A 17,640-nucleotide genomic window follows, 5' to 3' on the forward strand; every position below is an offset into this window, starting at 1 on the left:
TGGTGGTCGACATGTAGTGGTGTACGTGGAATTATGGTGGATGCGGTGTAACAGAAAATATGCGGAAAGTACTAGGTTTCTATAAAAGGCTAAACAGAAAAGCATAGAATAAGTGGTAGTTGTGGTGACTAGGCTGACAGATCTGCAGGGTGTACTAAAGGTGAAGGACAAAAAGCAAAAGGCATCTAAAAAGCAAAAGTGGTCCCAAACTTGGATATGGACATCATCTTCTTCAACAAACACAAACTAAAATAAGAAAAACAAACCAGATTCAGCACCATAAAAACACAGATTAATAACTCACGAACACAGATCTACAATCAAAAATTCCAAATCGAAAATCAAACATCGAAACTGAAATCCCGCCTACTGATCAGCATGGAAGAAGACAAGAAACACATAACTGCACCTTGCATGAAACAAACCTCTATGAAATAAAAGTAAACAGATTATGCTAACTCGAAGAAATAAACTACTAACTGGAAACACACGATTCGATACTCAAAACGACCAGAAACTCTAGATCTAAGCTAACTAGGCAGAAGGAAAAAAGATCGGCGAAGTAAACTGAACAGAAAACAACTTCATAGCATAAACACGTTCGGATCTTCAACAAGTACTTCAAAAGCAGAAAATATCCAAAAGCAACAAAGATCCAACGTAAGGAAAAACAAGCAATTTAACTACGAAAGCAAAATAAAAGTGTTTTGCCACTCCGGGCGATGGAACTCCAAAACTATGATCTTGCTGGCTGGAATAAGGATGACTGGTACTCCGGGAACATCTGGGCGTCAGGTGATCATGGCTGCGGCGAGGCAAGAAGCGGGACACGGCTGAAAGACTGGTATTACCGAGAGAACTCTCTACCTAAAGATGGTGGTGAATGAGTGAATGTGTATATCTTTCTCTCTCCTTCTTGGCTTCCTTTTATAGGGAAGATTACCCTTGATTTTAGGGTAAATCCTCATTGCAAGTTGACTTCTTTGCCCTCCATTGTGGGTAATCCGTCCCAGCTATCCGTCTTCTCCATCTCAAGCCGTTTCAGCACGAATACTGATCAGTATGAGATCATGCTAGCGCCCTTTATCACCTGAACATTCCGAAACTTCCCTACTGGCTAGAACACTTAACCTGCACACTTTGAGCAACTGTTTTGCAGATATAATCAATTTTGCACATCATACTGACCAGTAATCAAGGCCTAGAATACGACTTATCAGCAGTAAACCTAACATTTATAAGCTAAAAGTATCATTTTATCAACTCAGAGTATCATTCTATCTGGCAAAACTATCATTCTATGCAATAAACCTATCATTTTATCATTTTATCATTCAGTCAAAAGTATCATTTTATCAACTTAGAGTATCATTCTATCCGGCAAAACTATCATTCTATGCAATAAACCTATCATTTTATCATTTTATCAGTCAGTCAAAAGTATCATTTTATCAACTCAGAGTATCATTCTATCCGGCAAAACTATCATTCTATGCAATAAACCTATCATTTTATTAGTCAGTCAAAAGTATCATTTTATCAACTAAGAGTATCATTCTATCCGGCAAAACTATCATTCTATGCAATAAACCTATCATTTTATCAGTCAGTCAAAAGTATCATTTTATCAACTCAGAGTATCATTCTATCCGGCAAAACTATCATTCTATGCAATAAACCTATCATTTTATCATTTTACGTGATATTTGGCGAAATTCAGAAATTAAATGAGGGAAATGACAGTTTTACCCCCGCGCTTTTTTTTATGAAGTAAATCTAAGTTTGAATCTCAAAACTATCATTCTATGCAATAAACCTATCATTTTATCATTTTACGTGATATTTGACAAAATTCAGAAATTAAATGAGAGAAATGACAGTTTTACCCCCGCGTTTTTTTTATGAAGTAAATCTAAGTTTGAATCTCAACCGCATGATTAGAAATATGTGTCGTCCATGCCATAATTCTAGGGCTTTTTTTTCTTCCTTTCCGTAGCCGCACACAATGGTGGACTAGCCAACGCCCTAACCGCCGGATGCTCTTAAAATTTGTATAGTTTGATATGTGGTTTGAATGTTCTCAAAATAAAACGTGAAATTTAGAGCACCCACAACCGTGCTCTTCCCAACGAGTACGGTTGTGGGCCCGGCACCACTTTTTCTGCCTGCTCTTAGGTAAGAGCACAACACCCACACCTGTGCTCTTCCGCAAGGACGGGCACAAGGGTCCCACCATTCCATCATTCAATTTAAATAAAAATATTTCCACAAAATTAAAATACATTACACATACCCGGAATAATATTACAAAATAAATTAAAAATTAAAAATTACATAATTAAAATCCTAAAAATTAAAATTTTCATAATTAAACTCCTAAAAATTAAAAATTACATAATTAAATTCGTAAAATTAAAAAAACCCACTACTCGTTGCCGAATTTCGCTTACATGTGTTTGATTAGGTCTTCTTATAGCTCAACGTGGGTTCAGGTATCGCGCATTGTGTGCCTTGTTTCGATCCTCTCACCCACCGTCGTATGCACACCTCGGCGTGGGGGATACCTCGCGCTTGAGCTTCCGGCTTCATCCTCGTCGTAGAAGCTAGCCGTCCTCGGTCCTTCGTCGGCAATAATCATGTTGTGTAAGATAATACACGTGTACATGATGTCGGCGATATTATTCACGTACCACAGTCGAGCCGGGGCCTTCACAATGTTGAATCGGGCTTGAAGGACCCCAAAGGCTCTTTCGACGTCTTTCCGCGCTGACTCTTGACGCTGCGCAAAAAGAACCTGTCTCGAGTCTTGCGGGTTGCTGAGCGTCTTCACGAAAGTCGACCACCTTGGGTAGATACCATCGGCGAGATAGTAACCCATGTGGTATGTATTTCTGTTGACGGTGAAGTCGATCGCCGGTGCTACACCATCCAACACATCATTGAAGAGGGGTGAAGAATAGAGCACGTTCAAGTCGTTGTTGGATCCGGCAACGCCGAAATATGCATGTCAAATCCATAGGCGGTAGTCGGCGACCACTTCAAGGATAAGTGTTGGGCCACCGCCTTTGTGGCCGCTTAAGTGTTGCCCCCTCCAAGCAGTCGGGCAATTCTTCCACCTCCAATGCATGCAGTCAATGCTGCCAAGCATTCCGGGAAAGCCATGGACTGATTCGTGAAGACGAAGCAACCGTTGGCAATCATCGGTGGTGGGTGCCCGAAGGAATTCATCACTGAAAGTTGTACGAACGCCCTCGCAAAAATTTTTCAGACAAATGATTCCAGTGGACTCACCGACATGCAAATACTCGTCGAAGAGGTCGGCCGTTTGCCCAATAGCGAGTTGTCGGATGGCACACGTACACTTCTGCAACACCAAGATACTTTGCCGACCGGCTGCATCTGGACCTGTTTGGAAGAATTCAACACGGGCGGACAATGTGTTGATAATACGTATAAACAAGCGCTTTGACATGCGAAAACGACGCCTAAAGTAATCTGCCAGAAACCGCGGCGGGTCGGTAAAATAGTCGGCAACGAGCCTTTCGTGGGCTCCCTCCCGGTCACGATGGATGTAGCGGCGAGTTGATCTAGTTGGTTGAGGAGGAGGGGCGGGGGTATTCGCTGCGACATATGCTTCATAAGCGGCACGATTGTTCGTAGTATTCTTGTTCTTCGCGCTCCGCTTCCGCAATGAGATGCGTGAAATCCATTTGAGGTTTTGAGTGAGAGATGAAGGTGTAGATAAGTTGTATGAAAATATGAATGAGAGGTGAATGAGAGGTGATTTGATGTGAAAAATGGATGATGAATGTGTGTATTTATAGATGATTTTGGGGGAAAAAATACAGGAAAACGGGCAAAAAAACGGGCATTTTTTTGGGATTGAGAAATTTTTTTTTATTTTTTGTTATTATTTTAGATTTAAAAAAATAGATTTTCCAACGGAAATGCCGTTGGCCAATCACACGTTGTCACGTCACCTGCTAGCTGGCACGGACGTGCTTGATGCATCGAGCAGCACCGTGCCAGCGGCACGAGCGCAGCGGCAGATGACGTCTTCCGTGCCACTGGCACGGACGGACGGACCGTTCACCGTTGCAGATGCTCTTAGTTGGTAATTTAAGGCACAATGTGGACTTGTACAGTTGTGCACTCGGGTCAATGTGTTAAATTCTTTTACGAGAAACAAATTTACTGTAAGTGCATCTTTCTCTTGTCATCCTCTGTAATTGTAGGGCATTTCCGAAAAACAAAAGGATTTTTTTCCATGAGGTTTTTCAATATTTTTTATTTTGTTTTGGAGGAGAATATTAATGTTCCAAATGGAGGAGGGTAAATAATTCAATTATTAGATTAAAAGATTGCGCGCGCTACAGATGGATGTTGGAGACACTGGATGCATCTCAACATGCCCGGCTAAATTCCACGAATGTACGTCATGGGAGATGATATCCGCCATTTGTACCTGGAAAAAAAAACATTTCCAGTGATGGGAAAGACGCGTGAGCATCTCGCGTGTTTGCCTTGGATACACGCGTGAGCCTCTCGCGTGTTTGATAAACTCCCAAAGTCGGATCTTGTGAGGAAGAGGAAGAGGCCGTTGTCGGCTCGAATTCTCGGGCTTTTGAGGAACTCTCCCTTGGAAAAGGGATGAAATGGCCTTGAGTTCATCCGATTCTCACGATACATCTCCATCACCGTCATCAATTGTATCAATTTCATCACAATCGGAATCCTCGACGCGGTGAATTAGAGGGTGGAAGTCTGGCGGAGCCTCAGTGTGGCGGCGGTGGCAGAGATTATTGGGAAGCAGCAGCCTTTTGCGGTGGTTGGGTTTTTTGGCGGATGCGAATGCTGCTACGGGTGAGAATCTGTTGCTGCGGTGGAAGGGATAGGGAGACGTGTAGCAGATTAAACACGCGAGAGGCAGGCGCGTGTATCCGCAAACACGCGAGAGGCTCACGCGTGTATCCAAGGCAAACACGCGAGAGGCTCACGCGTCTTTCCCATCACTGAAAATGTTTTTTTTCCGGGTACAAATGGCGGATATCATCTCCCATGAAGTACATTCGTGGAATTTAGCCAAACATGCCCAGCCACATATTCTAAACAAGAATTGATCATTATAGGCAATATAACATGAATTCATAAATTTGTGTGATAAGCTGAACATGAATCTATAACTACATGTGACAAACTGATCTCTGCTTGTGATGTAGTAGTAAACTTTACTGATCAATGTAAGTAAATTTTACTGATCAATGTATGTAATTTTTTAAACTTGGGTTATCTTAGCAACACTACTAGCCAACAATGTAACCACCAACAAGTGTTTGTGTGATCGCATAGAAATGTAAAGCATTCCCATTTACCATCATGAGCCCTTAATCTGTATAGCAAGTTCCATTGAAGAGCATTACAAAATCGAGCAAACTAAATCAGATTAAGCATCTGACGAGATGAAGAAACCAAACAAACAGTGATATCATTTACCATTTCACTCACTCCAGTATTTTTCCTCGGCAACTACAACACTCTCCTTGCCAGCATCATCATCATCCACCAAGCTCGCCTTAAACCTCCTCACATCCTCCACCGCCGCACTCCGGAACAGCCCCACGTCCGCCGCCCCCGACACCATATGGTACCCCCTCCGCCGCAGCTCCGTCGCCGGGTCGTGCGGCATCACGAACCCCGACAGATAAGCCGATTTCCCCTTGAGCACCGCCTTCTCCGCCCCTCGCAGCGCCTCCTTCACCTTCTTGTGCCCTGGGTCCCACAGGTACCCCATGCTCGCGCTCAAATCCAGCGGCCCCATCTGCACGCAGTCCACTCCCTCCACCGCCGCGATCTCGTCGATCTTCTTCACCCCCTCCTCCGACTCCACCTGGCACATCACCAGCAGCTCCTCCTCGAAATTACTCAAATACCCCTCGTCGATCCCGTAGTCCGACGCCCGCACGATCGTGTGCGCCGACCCGCGCACGCCGTTGGGTGGGAACCGGCAGTACGACACGGCCTTCCGGGCCGACTTCGGGCTTTCGATCATCGGGAACATGATGCCCTGCGGGCCTAGATCTAGGGCTTTTTTCGCCCACGCGGTGGAGGATTCCGGGATGCGGAGCACGGCAGCGGTGTTGGTGGCGGCGAGAGCGTGGAGGCAGGGGAGGGCGTCGGAGATTCCGCCGTGGCCGTGCTCCATGTCCACCACGGCGAAGTCGTAGCCGGCGAGACCTGCGATTTCGGCCAGCGTAGGGGAGAAGGTGAGGAGGAAGATGCCATATAGAGTCTCGCCGTTCTTGAGGCGGGATTTGAGGGATCGCGGTGGAGAGACGGTGGGGACGGCGGTGGAGTTGGTGGAGGAGTGCGTCAGGTGTTTGCGATTAGTTGTTAGGGTTTGTGGTAGGGTTTTTTGCTGAAAATTTGGGACTGAGATCGAAGGAAAGTTGGAGTTGGGGGTGGAATTAGCAATGGCGAGGGATTTTCGGAGAGAGGAGAGTGAGGATGAGGAGAGGGAGGAAGACGCCATATTTACTGGGAAGTGGAAGCAGTGACGAAGTGAAATGAAAAGGGATAAGGTCATCGAACGTCACTAAACCGTCCCTTAAATTACTATTCACGGGCTCCATTGTACTTTTTTACTCCATCCATTAACTAAGGGACGGAATCTGCAACCTCCGTCCCTTAACCGTCCATTAAATTACTATTCATTCAATTTCATTTTTTATTTTTATTTCCAACCAAATTCAATTAACAAAAAGCACACTTCATTAAAAATAAAATATCACAACATAAAATTAAAAATAAAAATAAAAAAACATAAATAAAAATCCTTAAAAAATTAAAATACATAATTTAATTTCCTCCGCCAAAGTTTGCCCAAATGTGCTCCATTAGATCATCTTGGAGTTGGGCGTGGGCGGTAGAGTCACGTGTACTTGCGGTTGAGCTTCCGGGGGCTTCAGGGTCGAACCAATTTCCCGCCTCGGATCCTTCGTTTTGAACAATCATGTTGTGCAAGATTATGCACATATACATGATGTTGACCATGCTCTCCATGAACCACGTACGAGCCGGGGCTTTGATAATGTTGAAGCACGCTTGGAGAACCCCGAACGTCCGCTCTACATCCTTTCGAGCAGCCTCCTACTTCTACGCAAAAAGCGCCTGCTTTGCGTTCACAGGCCTAGTGCACGTCTTCACGAAGGTTGGCCACTTCGGGTAGATGTCGTCGGCAAGATAGTACCCCATTTTATAGCGCCGATTGTTAGCGGTGAAGTTGATGGCCGACGCTTTACCATCCAAAACTTCGGCGAAGAGGTCGGATTAGTGGAGCACGTTTATGTCGTTGTTCGAGCCGGGGACCCCAAAGTACGCATGCCAGATCCATAGCTGGTAGTCGGCGACGGCCTCGAGTATAACGGTGGGGTGGGTGTCTTTGTGGCCGCTCGTGTACGACCCCTCCAGGCCACCGGGCAATTCTTCCATTGCCAATACATGCAATCGACGCTGCCAAACATTCCAGGGAATCCGTGCACTTGTTCGTGAAGGCGGAGCAGAAACTGGCAATCTGTCGTGCTTGGCTTCCGGAGAAATTCGTCGGTGAAGGCTGCCCGGACGCCTTTGCAGAATTGGAGCAAACACATTCTCCCAGTGCTCTCTCCAATGTTGAGGTATTCGTCGAACACATCCGCCGTTTGTCCAATCGCAAGCTGATGGATTGCTGCAGTACATTTCTGCAGCGTCGTGTGGCTGGGACGGCCGACGACATCGAACTTTTCTTGGAAGAACTCTTCTCGGGCCGCCAATGTATTTGCGATGTGGAGAAATAGCGGTTGCCGCATGCGGAAACGGCGACGGAAGTAGGTATCTCCCCACACTGGGTTATCGCAGAAGTAGTCACGGACTAACCTTGCGGCGGCTTCCTCCCGGTTACGATGGATGTAAGTCCGGGAGGGTCTTTGGGGCGGCGCGGCTTCCTCCGCCTCCCTACGTCGATCTTCTTCAAGTGATTCTTCCATTATTCGACGCATTTGCTCATACGGATCCATGAGATCGATTAAATTTGGGGGAAGAATAAAAGAGAGATGATTTGAGATGAAAATTAGAGAGTAAATGGAGATGATTTGGGAAGAATAGATGTGTAGTTGTGTGTGAAATGAGGATGAACTAGGAGTATTTATAGAGTAAAAAAATATAAAAATAATAATAATAAAAGAAAACGGCTATAAAACGGTAATATTAACGTTTGCCAATTTTTATTTTTTTTTATTTTAATTCGAATTAAAAAAATTTTAATTTATTGCGTCAGCGTGACGAATTCCACTCGCGGGCCGGCGAGTTGGCGTCACGCATGGCCTAGGAGCTCGCCACGTCGCGGGAGCGCGTGGCGAGACATCTCGCAACGGGTCTCGGAGGGACGGAAGGCGGAACGGGCAGGGGACGAGACGGGGCGCTGCAACGCGTCACGCCGTCGTCCCGTCCCTCTGTGACGGAATACGGGCCACCCGCGTGACGCGTTGCGGGTGGCCTAAGAGCATCAGCAATGACGCCTGTCCCGGCGAAATTCCGACCGGCGTGCCGGACGTCCGCCATTGTGCATGGTAGGCACGGATATGGAATTCCGCCGAGAACACCGCAGTTCCGCAATGTTTACGCAGAATTCCATCGCGTTGACTCCCACGGAATTCCGCCATTGCGTTGACTCCCACGGACGTCCACGCGGAATTCTCATTTATTGCATTAAATGTTTTTTTTAATTTCTATAAATATGTCCCGTTGAACTTCATTTCATTCACACCACTTGTATTAACGAGTAGTGAGAAGCATATTTTTATTTTAATAATGTAATTTTTTTAGTAATTATGTATTTTTTTTTATAATGAAGTATGTTTTTTTTAAAATAAAGTGGTTGCATTTTCTCCGTATTCGTGTCGACTATTTAATTCCGTAAATTTCTTACTTCCGAAAATTGTTTAATTTATGAATTTGTGAATTTTTTTAATTGTGGGAAGTCCTTCGGGATTTCCTTGGGGATGTCCTCCACTGTGCAGTGGGAATTCCTTATGACGTGGCAGTGCAGTGGGAAGTCCGTATGACGTGGCAGGAGGTGTTTTTGGGAATTACGCGGGGAATTCCGCTGGGAATTCCGCGCCACTGCTGATGCTCCCCTGCTGTGCTAAAAGCCATAGCAAGAGGTTTATATAAAATAAAGTTAACATTTTAACATTTTTTATGAATAAAATATGTGTGTATTTGTGCACAACGTCCCTGCTGTGGCTTTTAGCACAGCAGGGGATCCAAATCCGATAAGTTATAGTTCGACAGATAATTACTGCTTCCTCCGTTCCATAATAGATGTCATACTTGGAAAATAGCATGAGATTTTAGGAGATGTTGTTTTGTGTTTTAGATGGAGAGGGAAAATAATATATTTATATTAATGTGAGAGAGAATTTTTCCCATAAAAGGAAATGTGACATCTTTCGTGAAACAAACTAAAAAGGAAAGTGTGATATATATTATGGGACGAATGAGTACTATAACTTAGTATTTCCTTTTTTTACTTGTTTTGGTAACTAACAAGGGTATTCATCAACCGACCCAATTACTATTCTCAACGCTGATTTACAGGCATCTCGAACCTCGAATAGTAACATTCTCTTTGTTTCATATATCATGTATAAAAAAATCATGTATGTCCATTTAGTGGTCATTTATCATTTAGGTCATAAGAAATTTCATTGAAAGAGAATCATGTATAAAAAAATCTTAATCAAATGTTACTATGATAGTATGCCCTAAAATTAAATTTGCCTATGCTACATGGTCGAAAAAAATTTAATGGAGAGCAAATCTTTGAAATGGCTTGTTATGAAATACAGTAATTTTGGTTAATTAACAATTTGACATGAATGACTAATATGATCTTGGCAGCATATGATAAAATTGTTATATAGACCCAAAACTAAAACTGAATTCCATAAACCGAACTAGATAGTGCAACTTGTCTGAAACCAGAACCCACGCTCACTAATCGCCATTAGTTATTTTTCATACGAGAACAATTTCATGTATATTCAAATTCACAAATCAATGCAAAACACTGTTAGATACCCTGCTTGTAATCCACAACATTGATGTAAATGCACATATCGAAATTTAAAACAAAGGCAACCACGGATTGCAGTTAACCATCAAGCATTGCCCTCTTCATCTTCACTCAATATTTCATGATCGTTGTGGTGTTTCTGGGGATTGGACCAATCACCTAATTCATTTCTATAGTGTTCACGTGCAGAGGGCAGATTGTGGAAATCATTTCTCTCCTCCCTCTGTCAAGCAACATAGATCAAAATAAATGAAAACTCGTAAGCATTATACATATTTCATTCTTTGTTTTGGATCGCATACCTCTTTGGATTTTTTGCCTTTCTTCCTTATTGATGAGAGATGGTTTGCAGCCTCATTAAATATTTTGAAGCCCTGAATATCTCCATTTTTAATGCTTGCTTCTAGCTGCCAACAACAAAAGGTTGATTTAATCTTGAGTTACCACCTAGAAGAATCTGAGATTCTCCCACCTGAATGTGAAATATGCAAAGGAGAACGCTAGCAATTGGCAGCCAGCTCTCTTCGGGAGATATTGATAGATTCGATCTGGAAAACAAGTCTACTCAATCCAAATGATATTTTGCAATTTGCATCACAGGAGGCAGATACTGGCAAATTGAAGTAAGATACATGATTTTAGAGTTTACACCTAAAAAAATCCACTGATAATAACTACCTATCTGCAAAAACATGCAGCAAGTGCAAATTTACCAACTACTATTGAACACATATATTCCAAACATTTAGAAGATTGTGCCAATAAGAGTGAAGTTTTTGAACTTTCTAGCAAAGCAGTCTCCATTGTGCAACATTATATAAGAATAGGATAATAAGACCAGTGTTACTTATGCATCAGGAGTTTATGGAAGATAAGTTCATCTGTATAAGCTTAAGATGCGCCCTAAGACGCGCCCTATGGCGCGCCACGTCATCAGTTTTATCCTCCTTCCCCCCCACCTGCAGTGGGGCGCCTTAAGGCGCGCCCTATGGCGCGCCACATCATCATTTTATTGTTTTGTTTAATTAATTTAAATGTTTTCAAATAACAAGTAACGAGTAAATAAAAAACGTCTAAATAACAAATGGCGACGCATTAATAAAAAAAAGTTACACCATTCAACTTACAAAAAAAAACAAATAAGTCGGTGCAATTCCCAACTTTCGACGCAGCTCATCGATTAACGCCCAGAGATATTCGGCTTCGTCGGGGTCGGTCCACTTCTTGAGGGCCTTGTGCGTCTGCAATAACGTCCTCGCCATCGACGTTGTTGCCAACGACTCAAACGCGGTGGCCGTCTGGGTCGGGGGCGTTTCCGGGAATGGAGATGGGTTTGCAGCGGTCGAGGATGAGGTCGCGGCCGCCTTCCCCTTGGCCTTCGCACCCTTGACGCCGGGAGGACACCGGTGTGCTGGAACTCCCTTCATCCACGTACGTCCGGTTGAGGTCAACCGGGTGATTGCCGCTGCTCGTGTAATCACCAGCTTCGGTGGTCTTCGTCCTCTTCGGCGCACCAGTGTGCAGAATTCCACCTTGGAACTTATGTTTGTCCCTCAAGAGCGCCCAGATGGCCCCGTGCTTGAAGTCGTCGTACATCGACCGGTACGACAACAGCGCTTTAGCGCGCACGTCGCTCAAGCTCTCGCCGCTCCCTTGTGCCCGTGTGGACTTCTCGAACTCCGCCGCGTACAAGTTCACTTGCTTCTTCACTTGATCCCAGTGCTTGCGGAGTTGCTCACGTTTGCGCTTGTACGCGGTCGGCGGCTTGGCCTCATTGTAGAGGCCGGCGATGCGCTCCCAGTACGCGCCCTGCCTCTGGTTGTTCGCGAAAATCGGGTCTTCCGATATATCTACCCAACACCGGGCCAAAATGAGTGTTTCGTCGTTGGTGTAGTTCGTACGGCCGGGGGCGTACTCATCGCAATTTCCAGGAGGCGGCAACTTCTGCGCCCGCTGCCGGTTCCGCTTCTTTTTGGCTGGGGCGGGATCGGAAGACGGCTCCATGTCAGACAACCCGTACGATTCCGTACTGAAATCGGGATCATACTGGGTGTCGGCGTCGAACGAACGATATTCGTCGGGTTCTGTACCCGGCCAACGCGCCTCTCCGCTAAACATAGGACTATTGGGACTTGAATCCATTTCGTAGTAATTATGTAAATGTAATAATAAGTTTCGAAAGTGAAATCGTGAAATGAAATTACAACCGAACTCTATTTATAAAAAAACGAAACCGCATGCCATCGTCCGCGTCGATCGTCCGCGTAGCCCACAGTGGGCCGGACGATGGCCTATCGTCCGCGGCCATCGTCCGCCCTATACTCCGCGCCCTTAGTATAGCTGTATAGGGCGCGACGATCGTCCGCGGCCTATGTCACGCACCCGCAATGGGGCGGACGATGGCGGGCACGGACGATGCGCGCCATCGAGCGTGTCATCGTCCGCCCCATTGCGGATGGCCTAAGGAACTAAACGAAGTTAATTACTAAAACAAAGAAAAATGAAAGCGTGATTCAAACCTCAAGTACGGGGCTAAATAGACGATAGCATAAACAGCGTAACGCCGCTTTCCGGTATCCATCCAAGCAAACACCCAGATCTACACCGATAAAGCACCATATCTCAAATCATTGACTAAAAATCAAATTATCAAACCAGATCCCCAAAATAGAGACGAAAAAGAGTGATTACCATCCAATTGAAATAAGGAATGAAGCTAATGATCCCCATAACGGCGAATCTCGCGTCGGCGGAGTCAATCAAAGATTCAGCCTCCATATCCTCCGGCGAAGGAGCCGCCGGAAAAATCAGCGAGTTGAGAATGCACGCGCCGATCGCCATAGCGACCGGCGCGTCGGTAGAGAGCTCCGCCCTGACCTTGCCATTTCCTGACCTCCTCTAAATCAAACCAATACTAACTTAAAAAAATTACACCGGCAAAAGGAAATAAAACCAACAGCGCTTAGTATAGATGTTAATATGAATACCTGTTTGAGTTTTTTGAGTTGGTTGTATCGTGTGTATATAGGCCTGGTGGAGGAAAAGTACGAGGGCTTAAGCGAGAGAGATGCTGACGGCGACGATGTGAGGCAGAGAGAGATCATTGAATGAGGTTGGACGGCGGTCGCATCTAACGTGCGCCTCGTGCGATATGATCGGAAATCTATTGGCTAAACTTTAATTATTAATTTAATTTATAATTACAACAATTAGTCTTAATTTTAATCCTCGGGCAATGGAAATTTGAAATCTGTGCCATTATAGAGGTTTGGCATCTTTTATTGGGTATGTGAGCCCACATAAGGTTTTATTTGGTTTGGGGCTTGGAAAATCAGAAATAACAAACAAAACATGATTTCCTTTAATTCTCAATAAAATGAAGTTTTGTTGTTAAGGCGTTTTTCCGCTATTCAATAAATTGAGTATTCGAATTATTACAATTAGGGGTGAGCACTCGGGCTTCAATTCAGTTATTTCTCAAACCGAAGGAAAACTGAAAAATCGAATTTAGTTCAAAACTCAAACCGAACCGAACCCGAAAAACCAAAACCGAACAAAACTAAAAAAACCGAAATTATATGGAAAAACCAAAAAACTGAAAAAAAAAAAAACATATACTATATATTAATATATATATATATATATATATATATAATATATATTTTATTTTATATAATAGAATATAGCATATCTATAAAATATAAAATATAAAATTAATAGAATATATATATAATACATATTATATAGAATATATTAAATCAATAGAATATATATAATATTATATTTAAAATATAATTCGATTATTTGGTTTTTGCAGTTTTTTTTCGCCCGAACCGAACCGAATTTCAAAATTTAGGTTTGGTTTGGTTCAGATATTCGGTTTTCGGTTTTTTTGCTGACCCCTAATTACAACTACGAGATAAATAGGAAATTACTCTCTCCGTCTCACTTTAGGAGTTTCGGTCACTTTTGCATACCCTTTTTATAAAAATCATACTCCCTCCGTCCCATAGAAATATGCCATTTGGGTTTGGCACGAATTTTAATGTAGAATTGGTAAAGTAAAAGAGAAGAAGAATAAGTAGTTGAAATTGTGTAGTGGATGGTGTAACCCATAAATTATAAAGTAAAAGTGAAGGAGAAAAATGTTACTACCATAAATGGATATGAACTATTTTTATGGGATGGACGAAAAAGAAAATATGGCATATTTCTATGGAACATAGGGAGTAATAAATAGTAAAAGTGAAAAAATGGTAAAGTAAGAGAAAGAATAATGTTGTACTTTACTATTTCTCCACTTTAACTATTTATTGATTTTTATAAAAAGGGTGTGCAAAAGTGACCGAGACTCCTAAAGTAAGATGGACTTCTCAACATTATTCTTTCTCTTACTTTACATTTCTCCACTTTAACTATTTATTATAACTTTTATAAAAAGGGCGTGCAAAAGTGACTAGGACTCCTAAAGTGGGACGGAGGGAGTAGAATTTAATTGCTAAAATGATTTCTTTTAATAAATAAATTTGGTATTCAAATTATTACAAATAGAAAATTATACTTAATTTTTGCTCTCTTATTAAAAATCTCTCTTGAATAATTCAACAAAAATAATAAAAAAAATTGCAATCATGCTTTATTAGGCCATCTGCAACGCTGTCTCTTATCCGTCCCTTAACCGTCTCTTAAATTACTATTCTTGGGCCTCACTGTACTTTTTACTCCATCTCTTAACTAAGGGACAGAACCTGCAACCCTCCATCTCTTATCCGTCTCTTAACCATCTCTTAAATTACTATTCATTCATTTTCATTTTTTTATTTTTATTTCCAACAAATTCAATTAATAAAAACACATTTAATTAAATAAAATAAATTTGCAACATAAAATTCTTAAAAAAATAAAAAAAAAACATAATTAAAAATCCTAAGAAATGAAAAATACATAATTTAATTTCTTCCGCTCACTCTCACTAAATTCAAAATCTTTAAAGCTCAAAGAAGAAGAAGAACGGCGATGTTGTGTTTCTATCGATTGTCAAATTTTGCCTAAATGTGCTCCATTAGATCATCTTGGAGTTGGGCATGGGCGGTAGAGTCATGTGTCCTTGCTCGAATAGACAACCTTTCTTGTAAAGACGGATGCACTCCACTTCGAGGCGGACTACTTGCGGTTGAGCTTCCGGGGGCTTCAGGGTCGAACCAATTTCCCGCCTCGGATCCTTCGTCTTGAACAATCATGTTGTGCAAGATTATGCACGTATACATGATGTCAACCATGCTCTCCATGAACCACGTACGAGCCGGAGCTTTGATAATGTTGAAGCACGCTTGGAGAACCCCGAACGTCCGCTCTACATCCTTTCGAGCAGCCTCCTGCTTCTGCGCAAAAAGCGCCTGCTTTGCGTTCACATGCCTGCTACACGTCTTCACGAAGGTTGGCCACTTCGGGTAGATGCTGTTGGTAAGATAGTACCTCATTTTATACCCCCGGTTGTTAGCGATGAAGTTGATGGCCGACGCTTTACCATCCAAAACTTCGGCGAAGAGGTCGGATTGGTGGAGCACGTTTACGTCGTTGTTCGATCCGGGGACCCCGAAGTACGCATGCCAGATCCATAGCCGGTAGCCGGCAACGGCCTCGAGTATAACGGTGGGGTGGGTGCCTTTGTGGCCGCTCGTGTACGACCCCTTCCATGCCACAGGGCAATTCTTCCATTGCCAATACATGCAATCGACGCTGCCAAACATTCCAGGGAATCCGTGCACTTGTTCGTGAAGGCGGAGCAGAAACTGGCAATCTGTCGTGCTTGGCTTCCGGAGAAATTCGTCGGTGAAGGCTGCCCGGACGCCTTTGCAGAATTGGAGCAAACACATTCTCCCAGTGCCCTCTCCAATGTGGAGGTATTCGTCGAACACATCTGCCGTTTGTCCAGCCGCAAGCTGATGGATTGCTGCAGCGTCGTGTGGCTGGGAAGGCGTCGAACCGTTCTTGGAAGAATTCTTCCCGGGCTGCCAATGTATTTGCGATGTGGAGAAATAGCGGTTTCCGCATGCGGAAACGGCAACGGAAGTAGGTATCTCCCCAAACCGGGTTATCACAGAAGTAGTCGCGTACTAACCTTGCGGCAGCTTCCTCCCGGTTACGATAGATGTAAGTCCGGGAGCGTCTTTGGGGAGGCGCGGCTTCCTCCGCCTCCCGGCGTCGATCTTCTTCAAGTGATTCTTCCATTATTCGACTCATTTGCTCATATGGATCCATTAGATCGATTAACTTTGGGGGAAGAATAAAAGAGTTGATTTGAGATGAAAATTGGAGTGGAAAGAGAGATGATTTGAGAAGAATAGATGTGTGTTTGTGTGTAAAATGAGGATGAAATAGGAGTATTTATAGAGTAAAAAAAATGGGAAAACGGTCGAAAAACGGTAATATTATCATTTTCGAATTTTAAAATTTATTATTATTAAGTAAATTATTTTTAAAAAATGATTTATTGCGTCAGCTTGACGAAACCCAATCGCGGGCCGGCGAGTGGGCGTCACGCATCGCGCCGGAGGGCGCCATGTCGCGCGCGCGCGTGGCGAGACAGCTCGCGGGCTGTCTCGGCGGGCTTGGGACGAGACGGGACGCTGCAACGTATCCCGCGCCCGTCTCGTCACGGAGGGACGGGATTCGAGCCACCCGTGTAATGCTATGCGGGTGGCCTTAGGTTAGTTTCAAAAAAGAAGACATCCATTGTGACGTATACCTAAGTTTGTCATTAACAATTACGTTAAAAACATTATGCAGGGTTCAAACCCCGCCACCCGCTGGGAGACTTTCGGCCTTAATCCACAAGCCCGGTTGAGCAGGATTAGTCGAATTCCGCCGGGTTCAGTACACCTGTGGTTAAACCAAAAAAAAACATTATGCAGTAGTAATACATTTTTTATGGTTAATACTACTACAATATATAGAGCCCAAGTTTGTCCCTATTTAACAAACGCAGAAAGGCAAATTGCAAAACAGAAGAGTGAAAATGTGCCTATTTTCACGTTCTATTTAGGCCTAAAGTTTCATCCCATCAAAATATAATCAACCCATTTTCTCTTAATTTAATTACTACTAATATTATTATTAAGAAAATATAATATTTCATTTGTCCCAAATTAGTTAAGTCCTATTTTATTTCTATTTATCCCAAATTAGTTAAGTCATTTACTTTTATAACAAAAACTTTATTCTATTTTACTTTACTTTTTATATCTCTTTCCTATTTTGTTTTCTCTCCTATTTTATTGCCTCTTCACATAAGCTTTATACTCTATTAAATCCAATGTCAAAAGAAATACCTCTAACTTGAGATGGAAGGAGTAATATAATATTTATTTACTATTTCTGGAAGGAGTAATATAATATATATTTACAATTTTCTTTATTTTGATTTAAAATTAAAAATCCTTAAGAATCATGTTAGATATATATAGAATAAATTTTACTTCTGTACATATCAGAGAGGTGTGATCAATTGCTAACGAATCCCTTAATTA

The 17,640-nt window shown here is 42.9% G+C and overlaps 2 protein-coding genes across 3 annotated transcripts; both read right to left on the bottom strand.

Annotated features, from left to right (window-relative positions):
* Positions 1 to 5,348: 5,348 nt before the first annotated feature.
* On the bottom strand, positions 5,349 to 6,575 carry LOC121759718 (5-keto-4-deoxy-D-glucarate aldolase-like). The gene has a single exon (XM_042155394.1). It carries the CDS (start codon positions 6,527 to 6,529, stop codon positions 5,498 to 5,500), a length of 1,032 nt encoding a protein of 343 aa, XP_042011328.1. The 5' UTR covers positions 6,530 to 6,575; the 3' UTR covers positions 5,349 to 5,497.
* A 3,436-nt stretch (positions 6,576 to 10,011) lies between these two features.
* LOC121756934 lies at positions 10,012 to 13,358 on the bottom strand. 2 transcript variants are annotated; one of them, XM_042152376.1, is made up of 6 exons: positions 13,099 to 13,358; positions 12,803 to 12,999; positions 12,631 to 12,710; positions 10,584 to 10,659; positions 10,414 to 10,518; positions 10,012 to 10,334 (listed from the first exon to the last, which is right to left on the bottom strand). In XM_042152376.1, the coding sequence occupies exons 2-6, from the start codon at positions 12,950 to 12,952 to the stop codon at positions 10,197 to 10,199; spliced, it is 549 nt and encodes a 182-aa protein (XP_042008310.1). In that variant the 5' UTR covers positions 12,953 to 12,999; positions 13,099 to 13,358; the 3' UTR covers positions 10,012 to 10,196. The 2 variants fall into 2 exon arrangements, with proteins under 2 accessions (XP_042008310.1, XP_042008309.1); XM_042152375.1 differs by having other exon boundaries at positions 12,803 to 13,009; positions 13,099 to 13,357.
* Between the last annotated feature and the right edge of the window lie 4,282 nt (positions 13,359 to 17,640).

This window comes from Salvia splendens, chromosome 12, assembly GCF_004379255.2.
Source record: "Salvia splendens isolate huo1 chromosome 12, SspV2, whole genome shotgun sequence".
In the NCBI taxonomy this organism is placed as follows: Eukaryota; Viridiplantae; Streptophyta; class Magnoliopsida; order Lamiales; family Lamiaceae; genus Salvia; species Salvia splendens.